Below are 16,517 nucleotides of genomic sequence, written 5' to 3' on the forward strand. Positions count from 1 at the left end.
TCCTGTATATTTGTTTTGATAAATTACATTTTAATGAATTATGTTTTTTGAAAATGTATATGGGTTTTATATGCAAACAAATTAAGGCATACATTGTCATGAATGCACTATTAAATGTTTATTCATAAAAAGTTTGTTCTAATTTGCTCTTTTTTCAATTTAAACCTGTATTTCCAACTTAATAACAACAATGACACACCAATTTCTGCATTTTCTTTGATTCATATTTAGATATTGCAATGTGCTATTTAGGCTCTTTGCACATACAGTAGGTTGTAAATAGTTTCATAATGTCCAGTCGTCCCTATTTTTAGTTATGCTTATTGTCGTCTCAAGATATGTGTCAGTTTTACTGAGTTTTCCCTCTCCTTGCGTCCACTTAAAATCAATCCAACACCATGACACAATTCCATCTGATTAATGATAAAAACCTAGAGGACATTATACAACATCTGAAGTCCTCCTCCTGCTGCCTTGATATTATAACAACAGGCTTTTTCCCAAATGTTTTTCATTGCATGGCCTCAGATCTACTTCATATAGTAAACAAGTCTCTTCACTCTGGTGTATTTCCTCAGGCCCTGAAAACTGCAGTCATTAAACCGCTCTTAAAACATAATAACCTAGGCACTTCAGTAATGACTGCTTCGATGTGTTCAAGTCAGGCTTTCGTCTGCACCACAGCACTGAGACTGCTCTTGTTGAGGTCTTGAATGACATCCACTTAAACACAGACCTTGGCAGAACTTCAGTGTTAGTATGATTAGATCTCAGTGCTGCATTTGACACAGTTGACCACACAATATTACTGTTCCAAATGGGTTTGAATCCTACTTAAAAGACAGGAACATTTTTGTTTCTATAGGTAAATACGCATCTGAGATGACAAATATGACATGTGGGGTACCTCAAAGCTCCATCTTGGGCCCTATTCTCTTTAAAATCTATATACTATATTAATATAATCAAAAACAACAAAATAAGTTACCATTGCTATGCAGATGACACACATTTACATAACCATTTCACCAGGAGACTATGCTCCAATTCAAACACTGAGTAAGTGTATTGAACAAATCAATGGCTGGATGTGTCAGAACTTTCTTCAATTAAACAAAGATAAACCTGCGGTAATTGTTTTTGGAGTCAAGGAGGAACAAATAAAAGTCAGCACTGAGCTTCAGTCTGCAATGTTCAAAACAACAGATAAAGCCAGAAATCTAGGTGTAGTCATGGACTCTGACTTGAATTTCAACAGTCACATTAAAACAACTACTAAGTCAGCCTACTATCACCTTAAGAATATATCTAGGATTAAAAGACTAATATCGGGTTGGTAAAACTTGTCCATGCTTTTATCTTTGACCTGTCTTTACAGGTCTCTCTAAAAATAAATGAGAAAGCTGCAGCTTATTCAGAACGCCGCTGCTCGAGTCCTCACTAACACTAAGAAAGTGGATCACCACATCACTCCAGTTTTGAGGTCTTCACACTGGCTTCCTGTGTGTGAAAGAATTGATTTAAAAAATACTGCCGCTGGTTTAAAAAGCATTGAATGGTTTAGGGCCAACATACATTTCTGACCTCCTGCTACATTATGAACCATCCAGATCTCTCAGGTCTTCTGGGACGGGTCTGCTTTCTGTCCCCAGAGTCAGAACTAAACATGGAGAAGCAGCGTTCAGTTATTATGCTCCAAATATCTGGAACAACCTACCAGAAACCTGCAGGTCCGCTGCAACTCTTACTACTTTTAAATCCAGGCTGAAGACTTTTAATTGAACTATTCATATCTTGCACTAACTTTTATTCATGTATTTCTTATGTTTATTTTATTATCTTTGCTTTTTAATAACTGTTTTTAAATGCCATTTTACAATGTGTTTTCATTGAACTATTTCTTAATGCTCCTAATGTCTTTCATTTTTGTAAAGCCCTTTGAAATGCCTTGTGTTGAAAGGTGCTGTAAATAAACTTGCCTTGCCTTGCCTTACTGTAACAGATAAGAATATCAATATAAGGCTTTGACCTCATGTTTCAGACGCTTAACCACTTCTGTCTTTCTTACTGCCAAATGAAGCTCAGCGTAAGTTCAACCAGGAAGACCGTCTTTACTCTTCATTTACTATTCCCATGTAACTACTCTCTCTCCTCTCAATTTGTGCTCGGGGGCGTCACTCTCCAGCTTAACCAATCACTTCGCTCTATTCCCAAGAGCCTATAGCGCTCTGCCAAACCTTTTAAATCTGCTCTCCCCCCTCTGACAGCTGTCATTTCAGGTGACTCTACGCAACCCTCCTCTTCCCCTTTTCACCTCCTGTCCCTCTGAATCCAGGGTCAAGCTAAACCACTCCTCTTCAGACCAGTGTTAATTTTGGCAGCTGTTTTTGATTTAGTCTTAGTCTTAGTCTTTAGACGAAAATGGTTATTAGTTTTAGTCACATTTTAGTCATTTCTATCCTTCATAGTTTTAGTCTAGTTTTAGTCGACGAAAACTCAAAACGTTTTAGTCTAGTTTTAGTCGACGAAAACTCAAAACGTTTTAGTCTACTTTTAGTCGATGAAAAATTACATTTTAGTCAACTTTTAGTCAAAATGTTTTCTCTCTTTAAACCAATTCAGTTAGGCAAATACAGGTATCTGACATTGTAATCAAGGTGACAGCATCAAGTGTTGAAATTCGTAAAGCAACATTTCACTCTCTTAACACTTTACTTGTGTAATATCTAGGGATGGGTATCGTTAAGGTTTTCTACGGTACTACTAGTCTTATCAATACTGCTTATCGATCCGGTACTTTAACGGTATTCTTGTATTTACTTTTTGTTATTTTTTAAAGGAAAAAACTAACAAATTGTTAACCGAATTAATTGCTTTATTTAAATGTGAAATAAATGAAATATATATATAATTATGTTAAAATATTGTACTGTACTTGAGTAAAATGTTGAGGTACTTGTACTTTACTGGAGTATTTAAATGTTTTGCTACTGTGTACTTCTACTCCACTACATGTATTTAATACATTTAGTTACTTTACAGATGTGGATGAATGATGTGAAATATAATCAAGTGTTAACTCAGACTTTAGTAAATTCACAAGCTACCCTGCAGTATACAAAGTCCTTCAAACTAGCTGCACCTTTACTAGCTTTGAGAACACTTTAATGATCAATCATTATAAAACATATCATATATATTATTCTGAAATGGACCAATCTGCACAATGACTACTTTTACTGTAGCTACTTTAAATATATTTTGATGATCATACTTTGACTTGAGGAACTCTTCCTACACTATGGTATTTTTTTACTTAGCTACAAGATCTGAGTACTTCTCCCACCTCTGCACACCTGATGTGATAACGTTACTCGTAATTGGGGCAACAGAGCTACGAGTTAAGGAAGTCGAAAATTGTGCATTTCTCCGACTGAATATGACGCCTTTTGGCCGGCTGTTTGGACAGACTACTCTACTCGTGTCAACGCGCTAACGCGAAAACATGGCAAACGAGCTTTGTCCACATCGAGTCTTGTAGAGTGTCTCTATACTCTCTGAACGCTCCGTCCCCGGCAGATCTCTGTGTGCCGCTGCAGCGTGTCTGTTAGGCCCCGCCCCCGCACACAGAGAGAGAGGGAGATCGCTCTTCTGGAGTGAAGAGAGCGGAAATAATGATATTGCAAGTTAGAAATGTAAGATGCATTTTGACAGACAAGACGGACACTTGGGGGGAAATACCCTGCATTTTGAATGTCCGATAGTCCACCATTAACACCTTAGTCCCGTCTCGTCTCGTCAACGAAAACTAAATATACATTTCGTCAAATTTTTGTTATCAAGAATCTATTTTTAGCTCGTCATCGTCTCGTCTTAGTCATGTAAAAAAGGTCGTTGACGAACATTTTTCGTCATAGTTTTCGTTGACGAAATTAACACTGCTTCAGACCGACCCAACTATCCATTCACCACCACCAGTGTCTAGACCCCAGGGGGGTTTCATCGGATCGGTTCTACCCTCCCGAATGATACTTCCTGCACAACGGGGCCTAATCGCCAAAATCACCATTACATTCATTGTGTATCTCTGCAATAAATATGTATTCTTACATCAAAACCGTCTTTCCTGATTGAACTGACATCAGTGCTGTTTTGAAAATCAGCGTAAAGTTTGTAACATTACTTTCTTGCTGTGATTCTAGAAAAATCCCAGCACAAATACTTGTATGTCAAACACCAAGTTTATGTGTTTTAAGAAACAAACTAATTCACTTTTCCTTCATCGTGTTCATCTCTGCATAGCTCCTAAATGTGGCTGCTCAGTAAAGTTCAGAAATAGTTTCTGCCCACTGGCAACTAGTTAGGTAAAGTCTTTATACTTCACTTTGTTTTCCCTTATATTCACTTCAACTTGACTGTTTCATTTATGACACTTTATGACTTCTACTGTTTATGCATGTAAAGTATCACATTGTTGTTTCTTCCCTCTTTCTGTATTGCCTTTCATTTTGATTCTCTTCACTTCCTCTTTGTTTCAAAAAGACAAAATGATCTGATGAAACAGTTGAGTACTTGAGTGTGGAAACAAATGTCATTTTTGTTATCTTTTTTTGTTTGTTGAATATGTAAATCAACAACTCACTTTTGAAAACACATTTATATTTTATAATAAAATTCTGGTTTGGAACATTGTTATGTGAATCCCTTAGAAAATGACTGATGGGACTTGCATCTAGTAAAAAGAGATTAAAAACTCTATTGTGCTGAAGGCCACACCCCGGACACATCTTTCAAAAGCCATCAACACGCGACACCAGTCTGACATGACTCAGTTGTTGGACTATTACCACTGACCCTTCCATGCTGGTGAAACCTTTATTTGTTTCTTTATCCATTTCTGAAACATAGATCAGTACTGTATATACTACTACTACTAATTAGACCCTCCAGAAAAACGCGATTATGCGATCGCATAATTTACCGCATAATCAACAAAATAGCGCATATTTTTAAAAGGCCGCATATTTCTTAAAAGGTCGCATAATCCCTGCATTTTTCCACACAAAATTGAGGGAAAAAAAAGTTAACGTGAAGTAGTGATGTCATCAGCTCGCGCAGGTAAACAACACCGTAGAGTGAATGTGTGGAACTCACACGAGAGAGAAAAGCAACAAGATCAGCGCCATATAGATTATTATATAGCCTACTATTATACTATTATTATTATATACTATTATAATTATACTATTATACGGCTCTGACCAAGATGAACAAATCGAATCCATCCCATTTGCCTACGAACATTTCTGCTAAAGACCGGGCAAAGCAGTACGCAGATGTCTTGCACGAAAGTGGGGGGAAACTATTCTGCACCCCGTGCAACTGTGTGTTGGAACATACAAGATTGAAGCTGGTCAGATAACGAACGGGTAAATGAAAACAGAATGAGGCCCCGGCTCCACGAGGACGGAAACTGGTTGAATCCGCATATTTCTCATGCGTATAGCCCTCTAAGCTCCACGACGCCGTAAGGGAAACGTAGAAACAGACCCCGCAAACGACAACGGGTCCAAAGGTGGATAGATCTGGGAACGGAGCGCTCTGGGGGGTCCAACGGGGCCGTGGAGTCGCCTATACGGTCATTCGTTTTCATAGCCCCGCCTCTCCCTGCCTCTCCCCCGCGGGGTTGCTATCGTGCTCCAGTCGCTACTGACCATGCTACAGTTCTTTGTGCAACATCTACAGGAGCTCCTCCTTGAATTCAGATTATTTATCTTTATCTCGATATGGACATAAACGCGAGTGAAGTCTAATCTGACAGGACGGAGACACGCAGCTCCTGCCGCTGTGATGCAGCGGGAGCAAAACACACACTTCAAGTCAGATCATCACCCTTAGCTATTTTAATTACCTCTCAAACTACCTAAACTAGTTATAAATATGTTTATTTTTACTGTCGGGTCACTCATTACTGGATCAGCTGCTGCATGAGACAGACACTGACGCTGTCAGAAGAGAGGAAAAAGAGATGTATTTGATGATTATATATCATTATATCGTCGTTATTCATTTGTTTTAAAGCTCAATAAATAACAATGAAGACCTTTGACCGGCACTTTTATAATTTTGTCCGGAAGATTTAAACTTTAACACACGTTGACCGGCGAAAAACTCTGCCCGGTTCTGTCGGCCCCCACCGCGGAGAATACACAGAAGTGCAGTCATGACAACCATTCTTCTTCTTCGCTGCTTTTGTGGAGGAAGTTGCTGCTTTTGTGGAGGAAGTTACAGCGCCACGTACAGGTTCGGCATATGTACTGCAGCTTTTCCAGCGTTTGGATGTAAACGGAGCCGTCTCGTGGAGCTTGACACAATCCGGTGTATATTGCGTGGGGACGGAAGGTTTTTTGCGGTTGCATTTGCGTTACTCCGATGCGTTTTGCCGTATTTGTCCTCGTGGAGCCGGGGCCTGAGGCGGAGGTGTGTGTGTGTGTGTGTGTGTATCATAGGAACTCTTTAAAAGGGCTTCCTTTCATTCAGTAGTAGCCTAGTAACAGGGTGTGGGAAAAGAATCACCTTTTTTCCGCCTCCCGCATATTTCGCAACTTTTCGCATATTTCCGCATATTTCGCAACTTCTCCGCATATTTCGCATAAAAACCCCGCATGTTTAATCGCATAATCAAGAATTTTAGCCCGCATAATCAAGGATTTTAGCCCGCGTTTTTCTGGAGGGTCTAACTAATGTATTTATTTCTTCTCTAGAAACAGAAAATATCGTATGCTGACCATCATTGTTGGCTGTAAGGTAAGATAATTGTTTTTGAAAACTCAAATGATTGCAAGTCATAAAATGTCAGGCTTTTTTTATTAGTTAATTCAGTCATTTTGTTACATATATATATATGTATGTTGTTTGTTAGTGGTAAGAATAATTTACATACCTTTAAAGAAGTTTTGTATTTGTTTTATTACTTTCTACATAAAAGGTTTTGCAAAGCATATGCAAAACATTTAAAAAAGTTATCATTAGTTAACATCTTCATGCTAGCTCCCTTATATTATCTTTGAAAGGACGACATTATTTCCCCTTTTTAGTGATGAAACCAGTAACACTAAGAGTACATTGCAATACAAGTTAAAGCAATAGTTTAAAAGTATTACATTTATTTTTAACTAATAGTTTTCAGTAGTATTCATTATGTTTTTTAAATAAGCAGCACTGCTTCTCTACTGTGTGAAGCTTGATATTACTCAAACTGGGTTATTTTTTCAGCAACAAATATCAAACGTCACATTTGATCAAATTTACTTTGTGAAGTATGAAGTGAAGTTAAAATAATTCCCCCCTATAAAACATGTATTCTTCTTTACTAGGGCTATTCATATTGTAGTAGGTAACTAGTAAATACAAATGAATAGATTTTGTGTCTGCTGTGTGTGTGTGGTGCCTCTGTAGGAATATCAAGCTGACAGAAAGCATGACGGGTGCTTCTAAGGTTTTCCTCCTTCTACTTCAAGGTAGGGTTTCCAACAATTTAATGCCTTTCGATGTCTTTAGATTACTCACAAAAAGTGCAAAATATGCTTTTTTGTTTAATTTAACGTTTTGTGTGTGTGTGCTGTTAATTTGGACGTGTTTGTTTTCTTTTAATTATGACAGTTTACATTTCTGCTTAATTTTCTTTCTTTTTTTCAAGATAAGCTACAGTGTAGAAATGGCAATGAAAATCTTACAACCCGAGCTCCTCCAACGATGCAACATATATAATAACATACAATATAAAAAATAGTGCAAGAAGTCTATATACTGTACATGTAAATATAATATGCTATATACAAGAACAGAATATGAAATTAAATAGTGTACATTAAGACGAAGTTAAATACGGTTTATTGCGGTGATAACTATTTAGATAAATAAGTAGATTGCAAGATGACAAACAGACAAATGTTTATCGAGGCACTTAACAGAGCTCAAGTGTTTAGTCTTATGGCCTGTGGGATAAAACTGTCCCTGAGTCTGGTAGTTGTTTGAATACTTTTTTATTTTTTAACCTTGACGGATATTTAATTTATTGCTTTTATTTCACCTCAGGTAGCTTATGCTTGAAGTGGGAAATCACCATGCCTCTGAGAATAGATGGACTAACTGGATCCTGTGTGAAGGTCCCCTGCACTTTCGACATCGACTCAATGTATGATGTAAATCTGGATAATTCCTGCAAAGCAATTTGGATCAGAGGAAGCACGGCCGGAATAAATGTGTTTGATTCCAGCCTCACTGGAGATCAGGCAAGCGGAAACATTCTGAAAGGAAACCTCACAGGGAACCTGCAGAACAAGGAGTGCACCACCATCTTCTACAACATGCCACCGTCCCATTCTGACAACTACTACTTCAGGATTCAGTGTGATCACAGGCTGAAGGCCAACTATCCAACAGGAGTCCGTATCACCACTCAAAGTTTGTATTGTGTCTTTTAATTGTTTCACTTTACACATCTTTTGGTTTCCCTCTTGTCATGTACTTGTTTGTTTTACTCCTCAGATTCACTGGACCAACCTACCATAACTCCATCTACACTGGAGGTAGAAGAGGGGGCTCTGGTGACGTTGAGCTGCACGGCTGTAGCTCCGTGTCCCATCCTTCCCCCAGATCTGACTTGGACCCCCAGGATAGGTGACATTGAGGAGACACATGAATCTGAATCCATGGTCTCAGTTATGAACTTCACCTCTTCTTACCTCAACAATGGACAGAACTTTTCGTGCACCGCTCTCTACAAACCACAAGCTGGCAACACCGACCTTCGGTTTGAAAAGTTTATGACCCTCCATGTTCTTTGTGAGTATGTTTCAGGCCTTTTCTTGTTGCTGAGTTGGATGTTGATTTAGTTCACATTTAATCATTCCCTTAATTTGATATAATGTGATGTTATGAAATGTTCCTCTGGGGACTCTGCAGAGTATTTGGATCAAGTTGTGTTAACTAAAACTGCAGACTTGATTATCTAGTGAAATAAAAGGGTCATTATGCTGACTTGAGTTTATTCTTATTTTTATTATTTAAAGGTCACATATCATGCAAAATGCATTTTTAGATGTCTTAATACATTCATATGTGTAGACATCACCAAGTGTCAGAAAATACAACCCTCTCTCTTTTCCTCCTTGCACACACATCTCTAAAAATAGGGGTACAACGGAGCTGCTCACCGTTATTATGTAATATCGGTAATGTGAGCTGGCTTTACTTCCACAGCCCTATCAGAAACGTCGCCCTATCAGAAACAATACGCAATGTTTTGGAAGTAATATGGTCTGTGTTTACATTAGCAAGCATCGCTAACACTCAGCGAGAGAGAGAGTATGTGTAAAGAAGCAGGATATACAAATGTACTCACCTTGTGGTAAAACCGTGAGAGAAAAAGCATTTGAGTTCCATACTGTTTCAGAAATACTCCTTGATGTGGTTTGGAACATAATATGGCGTTTAATCAAGGCAGCGGTTTTCTTTTTTAATGCAACGGACTCGGAATCAGCACTTCTCTAACAGGGCTGAAATAGAGGGGTATGAGGCATGGCTAGAATGGGTGATCTGTTTGGTATTTTGAGCAAAACACTTCATAGACATGTTTTTTATATATATGAGACATATAATATAGATGCCTAAAAATAGTATAGTAGGAGACCTTTAAAGAGGTTTTTCACATTCTCCCAAAAGTTGGTAAGAGCGATTCATGAAGCCATCATAATGCTTTAATATTAAGAACCTTGGTGGTGCACACAATAGGGTGTTTTGTACATTGGCATGTCGAATTTCTTTTTGACAAGTGCTATATGAGAACATTTGTTTCACTCTCACATTTGTCTGTCAACAATGTAACTACAGCCAGAAGCTGGTTAGCGTAGCACAGCACAAAGACTGGCAACAAGTGGGAAAACTAGCCTGGCTCTGTCTTAAGGTAACAAAAACAGCTTACTAGATTTTCAATCATCTCTTCCAGATCCTCCAACGAACACATCAGTCAGCTACTCTGCTACAGTAAAAGAGGGCAGCTTGGTGAATCTGACCTGCAACGGCAATGCCAATCCAGCTGTGTACACTTGGTACAAAGTGAATGGAGGTCAGGTGACCGATGTGGGTTCGGGGAAAAGGTTTTCCACCACTGTCTCAGAAGTTGACAGACAGTTTTACTGTAAAGTCAGTAACAGATACGGAACCCAGAACTCATCCATCACTCAGATAGACGTACAATGTAAGTTTGATTAAAAAACAGTCAGACAGATGATCAATATTGAACGGCAACATTTAAAAATATATTTCTGTTTGTTTTATTTAGTTCCTCCCAAGGAAACTACAATAATCATTCAGCCTAAAGGTCCACTTTTGGAGGGCAGCTCTGTTTCTGCATGAACTTGTAACATCAGCTACACACAGTGGCGGCTCCAGAGTATTTTTGTTGGGTAATCTATGGTAGGGCTAACCCATACAGTGGTGGGGCTCAAGTCAGTATTTGCAATGTAATTACATACACGCTACTGTATATCGCCCCCCTTGACAGTGAAACGCCACGCGTGAGGTTTAGATTATTTCCCTGTCTCAATCCAAATTGAACTGTATGAAATAAAAAGGCACATTTGTCTTGCAGTAAATAAACAGGGCAACCTGGAGCCATTCCTACAATTTCCCCACAGGTGAAAGAGTTGACATGCTGAAAACCCAACCCCTGCAGGGGGGTCTGGGGGGATTCTCCCCCAGGAGATTTTTGAAATACTAACATAAAATACACATTCTGGTACTCTCTTGAGAAGATAAATAAATAAATCTATTACTACACATTTAAAAAAATTAATGCCATTTTTGTTTTGTGTTACTTTGTTCTGAAAGCTGAAGCTGCTGCTCCTCACAGAGAGAAGAGGGAAGAGGCTGTGTGAATTACTTTACATTGTGGATAAGGGTGGATAGCCCCCATTGTTCTGTGTGTCAAAATGAAAGACAGCCCACACACCTATCAATCATCAAACCGTGGGGTCTTATTTCATTACGTGTTGATTTCTATCAACACGTAATGTTGTATCGATGTAGCCAGATGTACTACAGCAAAATTATTCTCCGTCGCGACTTCCTGCAACAACACCACGCCGTTATCGTGATTCTGATTGGCCAGAAGACATTATCAAAGATGTTTTATTGAGAAGACGATCACGACGTGACAAAAGTTTTCAAAACCGTTTCTAGTCTTCGGTATTTCCAGACAAGTGGCTGCTGAAATCAATCTTACTAACTGCTGTCTGTGCAATTTACTCCTCGCGAGTTGGCGGACTTTATTTAGCTTACTTTAACATCATTTTTCATGGTGGGGCTATGGTGGGGCTAAGCCATTTCTTGGTATGGCTGTAGCCTACCCCAGCCATACCCTGGCGCCGCCACTGGCTACACACTATCCTTTCAGATCTCCCTAAGAACATCTCGGTGTCTGTTGACCCCTCTGGTCCGGTGCAGGATAGTTTTGCATTCAACATGTCACTTTGCAAAACTGAGAAAGGTAGAGGAATTAGCAAAATTGTGAATTTGTATTGTTTTTTTTGCATAATCTGCCTCTCTGATCAATCAATGATCAATGTAGTTTGTGGGGACTTTTCAGGCCTCCACTCTTTGTCTATTGGGATCGGTTTTGCAGTTGGAGCTCTGGGGATGCTGCTGGTGTGTTTACCGCTGCTTCTAATATACTACCGGTAAGAGACAACTCGTTTTTTTCAAAGCTACTATAAAAAACATTTTTAATGCATTTTGAGGTGGTCATCAGGGGGTTGACTCTACTGGGGACCAGGCAGGCAGCAAATTGATGTAGTGCAACCATGGCCGCCTCCAAAAATGGCTAAATATCTCAGAAAAATAAAAAAATGAAAGACTTTATTAGAAAATTATAATAAATGACTCCTTTGCAATTTATTTGTGTTTGTCGTAGGAAAGGAAAAGTCATCGCTTCCTCCGACAAGGGAAAGGCGGAGACTTGCAACCCTATAATTACTAATGCGGTGAGTTTATGTATTGCACACATTGGCAGGAAGCTTCACATACCCAACAAAAATGTACTTTTTGCTGTTTTTGCTGAGTCCTAAAAAATATAATATACTTAAAGGTGGGGTAGGTAATTTTGGAGAAACCAGCTCGAGTGCGCTAGAATTTGAAAATACACAGCTGGAACAAATCTGCCACTTCCTTACAGAGCCCCTCCTCCAACACACAAGAACGTGCACATGACCAATGAGGGCACGAGATAAGTTTGTGCACAGATGGAAGGCTGACAGGCAGGTAGGCCATCCAATCATTTTAGCCGGCCCGGCTAAAATGATTGGTCGTGCTTTTTACAGTACCACGGCTTCCACAGATGAAATTTTTTTATGGATTTGTTGTCAAAGCACTTAAGATATTCATTGCTATCGGGATGTTAAGAGCATTCCATGGAATATAACAAAAAGTGTATCTCGAGCCGGTTTCTCAAACTTACCTACCCCACCTTTAATATACTTTGTCAAAACAGCATTGTATGGTACTGTATGTCAAAAATACATAAATCGTTAAAAGTCATGATATATGTTCTTTTTTCAAAATCATGGTAGTCTATATCATGCATACAACATTCCAAAAAAGTATGTGTTTTGTATGCCATGAAACATTTCAAAATAATCAGTTGTATAATCAGTTTCAGTAGTAAAGCATGTCAGTGTTCTGTAATTCTTTCATGCAGAAATGCAGAACAAAATGCTTTAGAACATAGTTTATACAAATAGAAAGAGAAATGTAATGTGAAGATAATAAAAATTAGTATTTTAGGAAAACACAATGGATAAAAGGGAAAGTATATGGAATGCCAAACATGAGTTGAAAAAAAGTGAAACCTATCAATAATAATAATGAAATAATAAAACAAGGACAAAAATAGCATCGTCCAACTTAAGGTTTTGGAGAAAGAAAAGGTAGAAATGTCACCTGTCAAATTTAAAAAGAACGTTTTAAAAGTGTTTCAGTGTCTTTACGGTTTGTATTGATAGTATAGTATGCCATGTGTCAAGAATGTGTCAACTATCATAGTTTATTATGTTATAATAAATTCATAGTATAGTATTTAATTTAAATTAAAAAAGAAACCATATTATATTGTGCCATAAAGACATCTCATAATTTAGTATGACATACCAAATGGCATTTTAAAAAGTAAGTGTCCCATAAAATTTCAAAAAACATCATAGTATGGGAGAGTGGGGTAAGATGAGCCATTATTTTAATTATGTTGACCTCTAGGCAAGGACAAACGAGATAAAAGTCAAGTGACAACAACAACCTTTACTTCAGGATGTCTTCTGTCAATCAAAATGAAATTAATGCAAATATCACAAAAGGTCATGAAAATATGATTTCTTAAAAGAAAAAGTGGTCTTGTGGCTTAACTTGCCCAATCTGAGGGGTAAATTGAGTTAAATTAAGCCATCTGGGGGTAAATTGACCTATTGACTTTTTCAAGTTTAAACCTGAGCTGTTTACCATGGAACTGGTCAGCCAGTTTTTGGTCTGCAAGCTCCTTCTCTCTCCTGTGTGAAGACCCTCTTTGCCTCTGCTGGTCCACTGTACCTACTGTTTTCCTTTCCTTTTCCTCCTTACTTTTCACGTATCTACGCAGGGTTGTCAATATTTCGGTCTTTTGCCGCTGCTCTGATGGATTTTCCACCGTTGACATCAGTGGCCACTCTCTCCATCTCCTCTGTCTGTCTCTTGTTGAACCACTGGCTCTATTTAGCCCATTGACCGTGTGCTTCTCTCCATCACAGCCAAATAGAAATGTTGGGTTCTTCCTGAATTTATGGTCACATGACAACAAATGTGCACAGTTCCCTAGATAAAGGGGGTGGGTCAATGTACCACTGGCTCATCTTACCCCACTCTCCCCATTGGTATTTAAAAAAAGGAAGCAATTAGCGGCTCGTTACTGGCAAACAAGTTATTTCCCAAAGTGTTCTGTTCAACAATGGGCCTTATTGTGCACTACTACCTCCTTTGCTACATCACTAAAGCAACTATTTTGTTTTCTGTAGATCAACTCGTCAGAAGTGGATGTGGTTTATGGTAATGAAGCCTTTCTGGAAATGAAAGAAGTAGATGGGGAAGAACCTCTCCATTACGTCAATGTGGACTCTGCTAAACTGCAGGAGATTACAGGCCTGGACTCAGAGACGGCTGAGTATGCTGAGATCCAATCGATCTGAGGAGATGCAGAGGAAGAAGATAACATTGCTGACACTCAATTGGGACAAGAGAAGACACCTTAGTCTCATAGACCTTGTGGTGAAGATATTATGGCTGACGTTTAATGGAAATGGTAGCTTAAACACAGCAATGTGCGCCTCAAACTGCTACAGGACTTATCCATAGCAGATCCCCGCTGTGGTAAAAAGAAAACTGCAGCAGCGGTGATAGAAACTGCTCTGCAGGCAGCTTATGTAGATGCTTCAAGTTTAGTTCTGGACTTTTGTTACAGTACATATTTTTCTTTGGTCCATAAGATGCATAGCAAAACAAAATCACCATAAAATGAATACATACTGTATAGCAGGTAGTTACCCAACAATCAATTATAACAATACGTTTTTGCTTTGAAATCATGACCTTACTATATTTAATATTTGAATGCTATCTTGCATCATGATTTTACATTTAAAGCCTTTGCAAAGCGTGAAAGAAGCAGCTGGACATAGTTTGTCAAACTTTTTTTATAGATTTATTTTTCAAAATACAAAAACTTTCAGTTTGTTGGCAGTTATACAAATTGTGAAAAGATTTTATAAAGCTTGTAATGAAATAGAGCAATATGTATTTGGTACATTGTTTGAACATGTTTATTTCAGAAACAAGCCTCTTCTGCACAATATTTCAACATTAAAGCCCTCGTTGTAAATGTCAATACTTTTTTTTAAATAATGTATATTATAATAGAAACACAGTGAGACACGGGGAGAGCTGGAACTTGATGGCAAACACTGATGGTTTATTATGAAGTTACGGCTGGAGAATTGACAAGACATGTGCTGCAGCAAGAAGTTGATACAGCGGTTGCCCGACCAATTCTGAAGATCTCTACCCCAGACCCATTTATCTGGTTCTGAGAGAATAATCAACATTCTGCATAACAAGTTAAAACAGGCAAAGCATTATAACATCTCTCTCAGCTGACGCCAACAGGCAGGAACAGGGAAACAAAACACTGAGAGCACAGCAGCCCTAAGTTGCAGGCCTGTGCTCAGAGAGGGCAGTAGCCTACAAACTGATAAACTGGGTCAAAGGGGTGGGCTTGGAAAATATTTCCCCAACATACATCTTCCAATGCATACTTTTATTTCACAACTCAGAAGTTTAAACACAATGTCTTTCTTTTTAATTGTAGGTTTCATGTGTTTGGATTAAGCTCACCATTTTGGTACTTACTGATACTGATCAAAGGAGAGAAGCAGTGAAACATATTGAAATACAAACTGTATTTAACAATTAGCTGAACCTGTAAGGCAGGATAAGATAATGTAAACTCAGATTTTGATGTGAGAGTACTGGGTCTCCTCTTCATCAGAGCTGATCAATTCTCTGGCGGCTCTCTGAGTCTTTGCCTTGAAGTTCACCTGTGAATAATTGATCTCTAATTCATCCTCACTGGTGTCTGTGTTATCGTTCAATGGATTCAGAGATACGGCTGAGTGTGCTGTGCTGATGTTCTCACAGTCCTCCAGCCTCTTTTCATTCTAGAAGAAAACACAGATATAGTCTAGCGTGATACAAGGAGGTGCACTGGCTCCAGATGTTGAACAGATGTGTACGAACGCAGTTGGGGAAACTGTTACTTGATGCTTGAGGGGCAGCTGAGGTTCAACGCTGAACCAGCTGCAAGCCTTCAGCAGTTTAACACATCAGCCTGCAGCTGGGAGTCTGTTACGGCCAGGTTTCTCTTTGAGCCTGACCTCCCCCTGCTGGTCTGAGCGAAGCATTACAGCACAGGTGTACACTAAAACTACAACAGGGTGTGAACACAATACTAGCAGCACCTGTCGATATAATGCGATCTAATATAACAATGCAACCATTTTATTAGACTGTGTGCTGCATCACTATTTCTGTCTAGTCTTGGATTGTTTTATATGGTCAGGTGTTTCCTCAAATAGGTCCATATGCTGTGTATTTGTTTTCAGAAATTACATTTTTATGAATTAAGTTATTTGGAAGTGTATATGGGTTTGATATGCAAACAAATGAAGGCATGCACTGTTATGAATGCACTATTAAATGTTTATTCATAAAAATGTTGGTCTTTTTTTCAATCAACATCTGTGTTGCCAACTTAATAATAACAATGGCACACAAATATATTCTGATCATGGAGTCTTTGATTAATATTTAGCTATTTTGCAATGTGCTGTTTAGCCTCTTGCACACACAGTAGGTTGTAAATAGTTGCATAATGTCCAGTC

General features: G+C 38.6%; 1 protein-coding gene across 1 annotated transcript; it reads left to right on the plus strand.

Moving 5' to 3' along the window:
• The first annotated feature begins 4,764 nt into the window (after window positions 1-4,764).
• On the plus strand, window positions 4,765-14,972 carry LOC117468599 (myelin-associated glycoprotein-like). The gene is made up of 10 exons (XM_034112828.1): window positions 4,765-4,866; window positions 6,765-6,807; window positions 7,459-7,520; window positions 8,098-8,466; window positions 8,551-8,847; window positions 10,010-10,261; window positions 11,459-11,551; window positions 11,651-11,741; window positions 11,975-12,044; window positions 14,100-14,972. Exons 3-10 carry the CDS (start codon window positions 7,481-7,483, stop codon window positions 14,268-14,270), a joined length of 1,383 nt encoding a protein of 460 aa, XP_033968719.1. The 5' UTR covers window positions 4,765-4,866; window positions 6,765-6,807; window positions 7,459-7,480; the 3' UTR covers window positions 14,271-14,972.
• Window positions 14,973-16,517: the final 1,545 nt, after the last annotated feature.

This window comes from Trematomus bernacchii, unplaced genomic scaffold, assembly GCF_902827165.1.
Source record: "Trematomus bernacchii unplaced genomic scaffold, fTreBer1.1, whole genome shotgun sequence".
Taxonomy (NCBI): domain Eukaryota; kingdom Metazoa; phylum Chordata; class Actinopteri; order Perciformes; family Nototheniidae; genus Trematomus; species Trematomus bernacchii.